The sequence below is a fragment of the Astatotilapia calliptera genome, chromosome 17, assembly GCF_900246225.1.
Source record: "Astatotilapia calliptera chromosome 17, fAstCal1.2, whole genome shotgun sequence".
In the NCBI taxonomy this organism is placed as follows: domain Eukaryota; kingdom Metazoa; phylum Chordata; class Actinopteri; order Cichliformes; family Cichlidae; genus Astatotilapia; species Astatotilapia calliptera.
Window position 1 is genome coordinate 28,921,932 of NC_039318.1, and position 7,567 is coordinate 28,929,498.

The 7,567-nt window shown below is 37.3% G+C and overlaps 1 protein-coding gene across 2 annotated transcripts in view; it reads left to right on the forward strand.

Moving 5' to 3' along the window:
* Positions 1–6,565, forward strand: part of cacna2d4a (calcium channel, voltage-dependent, alpha 2/delta subunit 4a) — a 100,745-nt gene extending 94,180 nt beyond the window's left edge. For both annotated transcript variants that reach the window (XM_026148388.1, XM_026148389.1), the window contains 7 exons: positions 741–816; positions 903–955; positions 1,774–1,829; positions 2,507–2,627; positions 3,281–3,396; positions 3,763–3,845; positions 5,054–6,565. In XM_026148388.1, the coding sequence (XP_026004173.1) occupies positions 741–816; positions 903–955; positions 1,774–1,829; positions 2,507–2,627; positions 3,281–3,396; positions 3,763–3,845; positions 5,054–5,146 (598 nt within the window). In that variant the 3' untranslated portion in view covers positions 5,147–6,565. The remainder of the gene's footprint in view (positions 1–740; positions 817–902; positions 956–1,773; positions 1,830–2,506; positions 2,628–3,280; positions 3,397–3,762; positions 3,846–5,053) is intronic.
* The last annotated feature ends 1,002 nt before the right edge of the window (positions 6,566–7,567 follow it).

Here is a 7,567-nt window from a genome sequence, read left to right on the forward strand (position 1 = left end):
AAGTGCCACTTCATGGGTCCTGTGTCTCCGAACGAATATCTGGCTCGTAATTGCAATTGTGTCAGCCCCATGCTGTTTTGCTATCAGGTTTTAATTGTAGTTGTGTAATTATGTTAATCAGGGTGGCAGTTTGCAAATGTTTTCCTTTTGTTTTTTGGTTCTTAGATACCTAAACACTGCATTAGTATGCAAGCAGTGTAATGGTACAGTCTCTCTCCTATGCTCTCTGCATGCGCCCGTCTGGCTCGGTGTTTGTGATTAAGCTGTCCGTGCCTTTCCTTTTTGCTCCCCTTTGAGTTTGAGGGCTTGGGATGTTTTTTTTCTTCATGCTTAGTTTTTGCCCATCTTTTATGTTTGAAATCTCCTGAGTGATGTGCTATTTTTAAACAGCTAAAAGATTTCGTCATGCTTCATTTGACACAGGATATTACATAACTAGTTTTGAGCATGGATGATCTTTAGTAGCAATGTGAGCATATTTACACTCTGTGATTTTCTGTATTTATGTGTTCTTGTGTTTGACGACTGCGCACAAAAAAAACAACAAAAAAAATTAGTTGTCTGAAAAGTAATTCTAGCGTTGGGATCATTGTAAGTTACAATAGCTTTCAGGGATTCTGTAAAGGTTAAGCTCAGCCAAACATGTGTGGTAGTCTGGAGGGGGGTCAGGGAATCAATGTGGGTCGATACTGCCAGAGGAGCAACACTGTGTGCTTGTTTGTGTGCTCATGTTTCCTTAGGGTATCCTTGTTCGACTACCAGGCCATGTGTAAGATGAACTCGCACTCTGTCAGCAGCGCACGTCCACTTCTCAGTGTATGTACAGTGAAGTCTCTCCCTATACAGAAATATTCCCAAAATCAGTTCTCCGTTAAATAGAATTTGTCCATCTATCTCTTCAGCCGTTCTACGGTTTGGCTTCAGCCCTCAAGTGGTTCCTCTCCAACTTCCTACTGTAAGTGTTGCTAGGGGCAACCTGGATTGGCTATGCAGTTTTTGCTACATTGTCCGATATCCTATACTATGTAGTATTTACTCTACAAAGGTACACTATTTTGTGCACTTATGTTACTTATTAACATCACCAGTTTTGCCAAATTTAAAATGTTGCTAGCAAAGTTAAACCATAAATTTAAAAAAAAAAAAAACTTACCTGAAAATCTATTCAAAGATTCTTTATTGTCAAATAACTAAATTCTGTGCAGTAGTTTGCGGACAGTATTTAAAACACAGATGGATGCACAATAAATAAATATATATAATAGAGAAACAATTAAATTCCAAATTAAAAATGATTAACATAAGCTCTCAGCTGCCTGGATTGCTGTCCAAAAATCAGAGATAGTGTTAACCGCATCAACAGATGGAAAAAAATCAGATTGTTTTTATCTAATGTTTTTACACACAACATTATAAAAAAGCAATACACAACTGTAGTTATTAAATCTAATTGAAGTAACATTTTAGCAATTTTCTGTTAAGAAAGTCAGCCTCAGTATTTTTTCTATGTTTACTTGGTAGGGATAAAGTCACTTGATAAATCTAACAGCCTCAATAAAAGAGCAGGCTGTTTATCCAGTTAGGAGGGGAAAAAACAACCACCAAAGCTACCAATGAATAACTTGAGGACCCATTTTATTATTCCCATGACACAAGTTTGGGTCCTGGCCCAGTTTTGGAAGGCTGCATGCAATATGCTTCCAGTCTGCTTTAGTCTATAATGATAGCCACCTAACTGACTTCCACTCTCCTCTTTTCTCTCTCTTTTGTAAGATTTCTCCTGGAGTTCAATATCTGTGGCTTCTGGCACACGGAGCATTTTGCTGACGGTGAGCTCACATTCGGAATAAATGTGGCTAATTAAGGCTAAGCACTCTTTCTTTGTATCTCGTGTGTGTCATCTCTATTTTGTAAATTAACACAACCCTCAGAGCAGCTCTGAATGACTGTAATGCTGGGTTTATAAACCAATTCTTAAAAAAATATCATTCATCATCACTAAACCTGTCAATCAAATGGTCCTTATTATCATCATCCTTTGATACAGCCAAGCATTCTTTTAGGTGTGCTGTATTATTTTATATTATACTTCAGACCAAGAAAAGTATTTACTGTGTCTGTTACATAAGTGGGTTTCAGTGGGAGCAGACACATCTGGTAAGTCCCTCAAAACAAGAGTCAGGCATAAATTTGTACTGAAGTTAATGCAATTCTAAAGAAGTCAAACAAAAACATGGCTCAGAACAAGATAAGACATTTTGACAAGCCATTATGGCTCTCTCTGGTTTTAGTCCTATCATACGCAGCAAGCTAAGGTTTATTTGGCTTACGCAAGAAGCAGCAATAAAAGGCTGATGCGTGAAGAATTGAGACGTTAGACCTTCGATTTCCTGTCACAGACTCTCAGCCTGTCAGTCACCAGCAAAATGTCATGCATACACTTTAACACACAAGCTCTGTTATAATTCTCATCTCGAAACATGACCCCTGTCTATCTCTCTATTAGCCTCAGTTCATAAGAAAAAAGGGGACATCCTGCAGCCGTGTGACACCGAGTACCCCAGCTTTGTTTATGAGCCGTCAGTCAAAGAGACCAACAGCATTATTAAGTGCGGACGATGCCAGAAGTAAGCGCACACACACTTATGCACACAGAAATAGCAGTGTAGTCCTCTCTAAGCCCTACACCAGTCATATTAAATTGTTCCTCCAGAATCCATTTTCTACGGCTTTGCTCTGCTTTGCATACTGAGAGCAGTTTGTATTAATACGAGAGTGGCAGAAAGAGGGAAATAAGTAGAAAGGAACTGATTTAGATCATGGTGTGTGGGGTTATGGAAAGACTGAGAAGCGGAGAAGGGAGAGTGACTCGTTGGAAAGCAGTGAAAGTATTAGGAGAGGTGAATGAAAAAAGTACAGGGACTGGGGAGGGGTGAGTGACAGAAACAAAGATGGAAAAGCACTAGGAGGTGGGTCGGGGGGTGGGGGGGTAGAGTAAAAAGAGGAAAGCATCACTGGGTTGTCACCATAGGCTGGGTGTGATCACCCTCATGAGGCTAATGGTGGTATAACACAGCACAGCTACACGTGGTCCACACTCTCCATGATAGTTTTTGAGTAATGCTGTTAATATAATGACATTATAATCACGTGTGAATAATGATCATAATTATGTTATTTTATCCATCCTGCACTGCCTGGCTTGTGTCATTATGTTACATAGAAGGTTGTCTTTCTGTGTTTTTGTCTATTTCACACTTTTCCTTTTTGTTTATGTCAGGATGTTTGTAGTGCAGCAGATACCAGAGAGCAACCTGTTGATGCTGGTGGTGCAAGCAGACTGTGACTGCTCCAAACAGTACCCACCCATCACCCTGGAGCCAGAGGAAGTCAGATATATCCTGTGATGTTTATATTCATGGATCACGTGAATCATGTTCACATAAAGTTTGCTTGTTTTAACCTAACTGCAGCATCACCCTGCCTATACACTGAGTCAATCTGGGCACACTTTGTAGACCTACAGTACCTACAGTACAGACTCTTTATTCTAACATGTGTATTAATTAAGCATGCTGGCCTAAATTGTTGTGTTTCTTTAACTGACTCAACCAGCCGCACTGTTAAGTTAGATTCCGGGTGTGAGCCTGCCATGTCATATCTTTAAAATGTTTATACTGCATGTCTTTAGTGGTAATATTTGAATGAGCGTGCAGGAAAACCATACTATGCTTCTGTTGCTGCTCCTTGACCCCGCTGTACATAACTCGTCAGTTAAGTGTGACAGGATGAAGTCTCAAAAGGTTCGCAGACGCCCCGAGTCTTGCCACTCTTATCACGCACAGGTCAGCATTTTACCACACCATGACACATCAAAAAACACGTATATTCATACAACCCTGTTAAAGCGTAAATATTACAATAATAAGTACTATAAAAACTGAGCTCAAAGCTGAGCGGTTTTTCCTTCTTAAGTTGATGCCTGCAAAAAAAACTAGACAAACAAAACAAAGTAGGGACAACCACTGTAAATGTTTTGAACTGAGGAGATCTGCTGCACTTTTGAAAGAGAAATTAATTCCCATTTTTGGTTGATGTAGGGTTTCAGCTGCTCTGCAGCTTGGAGCCTCTTTTGTTATCTTTTTCTGTTACAGTGCACCAAATGCTTCTATTTGGTGACAGATTCTCACTGTGGGCAAACTACAGGTTTTTTTTTTGTAAATGCAGCTACAAAGTGTGTTCTCTGATGAAGGTTTTCAGAAGTGTTCCCACTTCCATGCAGCAATTTTGACTACACAATCTGTGTTTTCGATGCAGAGCCTGAAGAGCATTCAGTGTTGGTTTTCTGCTTTGTCTAGTTTTTCAGAATCTATTTAAAGATATGTTACTGTATATGAAAAAAACACAAGTTCTCTGCAAGTTTACATTATGAAACATTGCTCTTAAGTTAATCACCCAGACTGTTCAATCCTCCCTGTCTTTACTGATGAAAAAGTCTCTAGGATGCTCTTTTTACACCTATTCATGTTACTAATTGACCTCATTAGTTGTGAGATCTTATAAAACTTTTCTAGTATTTTTGTTGTCTGGCTTGATCTTTTTGAAACACGTTACTGGCTTCAAATTCTAAATGAGCATATATTATGTTAAAAAAAATTGAATAAATAAAACATAATTTGAGCCATCACTCATTTCTTTATATTTTTTTTCCAAGGAGGAAGACTGTTGTAATTTTTTAAGTGGTCATAAGCAAAGGCCTTCCCAGTTTCCTGACTCAAGACTTTTGCACATTACTTTATTTCATTCAATATTCAATATTTTGTCTTTGTACTAGTTTTAATTTACCTTTTCAGAGCATCTTTGTGTTTTTGAAAATTGGGTTGTACATGTGTTTAAACATGCATGCATAAAACCAGCATTCTTCTCTCGTCTTACTCAACTGCTTCTGTGGCCCTAAAATGATTTTCTGTTTGAATACATCACATTTTCGTCAATGCTTGGTAGCAAATTGAAGACTCGCCAGGTGAAATCATTTTCTGCTTTGTCTCTGCAGGAGAACGCCGATGACTGTGGAGGAGCCTCTTTTATATCTCCGTCAACCTCTGTTTCCTTCATGTGTCTCCTTTTTGCTGCTGTTGTTTCCTGATGACGGATAACTTCGCTCTTTTATGCTTCATCATATAAAGGAGAAGACGACAAAAACTGAAATCCTTGAGTGGATTTTTTTTTAAACTACTGAACAGATTCTGCACATTTTGCTCACAAAGGCGACAGACACAATCTCTCTTTAAAGACCTTGGATGTTATGAGCAGTTGCTGTTTAACTTCAGAGAATTACATTTGAACTAAAAGCTGCAAAAAAGAGAACTTGCTGTACTGTTGTTGCCATGGATACTTTTTTCATTTGTTATTTTCTTATGCTCCACATTGTATCTCTGAACGAAAAGGGACTGAAGGGTGACGGCTAGCTGTGATGGGTGTTAATGAATAAGAAGTAACGATTCACACGGTACAACATGAAAAAGTGAAAAGAGAAAAACATGCATTGTTCAATTCCCATATCCCAATGAGCTGTGTATTTATCCACACACATGCATATTATATATGCGTTGGATACATCCAGTAAACACATCTAATGCATTATCTGCAGACTTTTATAAATGCAGAATAGCCAGTGTGAAGGGGGCTGCAGTAGGGGGATACAGGGAGACACTGTTGTGTTGCTAATGAGTCACGATAATAATGGACAAGCAGGCACAATTGTGTAAAATTAATATGCAATAAAGTAAAATAGAATGGAGTTGTCAGCGTCTATGGGAACTATGTTTTCACTTTTTATTTCCATCCTATAAATGTATGTTTCTGTGACTATTATTTTTACATATCTGTCTGCCTTTTTTTGTCTTTTGTCTCTCTGTACATACCGTAACTAATTATGTATGTCTGGCTAATGGGCTGTAAATGCTGAAATGATAAATGAGCTGAAGATCGTCACACTCTAAAAAGGAAATATCTAACTTTTCACATTAAAACAATGCATACATGCATTTGCAATGTATTTGGCACCAAGGATTTACATTTTTGAAAAAATATACAAATGTTTTTGCGATTAAGAAATATTTATAGGTTTTTTTTATATGGTTTATGATATATATGGTATATTTTAAGGCTTTTTTTCTTCATTTAAAATGTAACTTTTATAGCAATGCTCGCTATTATAGCTCAGTCACTAAAAATAAAATGTCACAGTAATAAAAATGTAATCTCAGTGTCAATTAGCACTATGAAACTAACTGCATATGATATTTTTGTATATATTTGCCTGTATGTTTTATATTTTGCACTTTTTGCTGAGCACTTAAATGCATTTTTGGCTCTGAGTGTCTGTGTAGCCTTTTCTACACCCATTTTTAATTGCCTCTCAAAGCACACATATAAGTTAATCTTATTAAGTTTCTGAAAGTTAATTATTTAGCTGTCCTGATTTTGTTTGTACTCTCCACGGGTTGACATTGCCACATCTATGGCCCTGATTTGTACTGTCTAAATAAAATTATAAATTTGGGTTTTGTTGTTTATCTGCTTAAAACAAAAACTTGAGTAATTTATTTTGGCCATATAAAGGTAAATGGATGACAGTTATCAAAATTATGACTTTATTGGTAATTGGATTCAATCCTTCAGTTCTGTCTACTGACAACCTGAGAAATCTTTTTTTGTAATATATATAAAAGAAATTACTCTAACTGGAATTTCAGTGATAGTCAAAGCTTTGTACTCATTCGTACTTTGAAGTTCTTTGGTTTGAATGCATAAAATCCTGTCAATTCATCACAGGTCTAGCACAGATAGACAGAAAACAAAGAAAATCTACACTCACACCCAACTTAAAACCCCCAGTTAAGCATGCACGTCTGAGTACTGTGGGGGGAATCCCAGAGCATCCAGAATGGCAAATGTAAAACATAAAACATTATATAGAAAGGCCCCTGTGGACCAGGAGGCACAAAAGAGGAAGCTCCTTGCTTTCAAGTGACACTGCTAATCACTGCATCTTCATACTAATAAAATATATTTAATTTGATGTGTAAAAGAACCAGTTTCAAATACCACCAGTAGACACATGGCAGTTTTAGGGAAGATTAATTCATCCTCCTGACCACCAATGCAATATTAGCATTATTTTTATTTATTTTTTTCTCTCTAGTGAATTGTCAATTAAAAGTTCTAAAATTGCTGCATTCAAGCCTCTTGCTTCACAGCTCGTTTGATATTATTTAAATACCTAAACAAGTAAACTGCAAACAAATATGGTCATGCAATGTTCCGAGTTTCACTCTGAAATCTATACCAGTCAGGGGTTCTGATACGACAGCCTGGCAGTTTTGGTGATCAGATCCCAACAAACTAAATATGGGGCAAAGACTGTGTTTGTCTAGTGCAAAGTGGAAAACATTAATAATGCTGGGGGAATACCCCACATATATTATATTCCAAGCTCTCTTGTTGAATAAATACTGTAGCGATTAAAAGAAAAGCAAGAGTTTGTCCTAGTGCTCACACACAA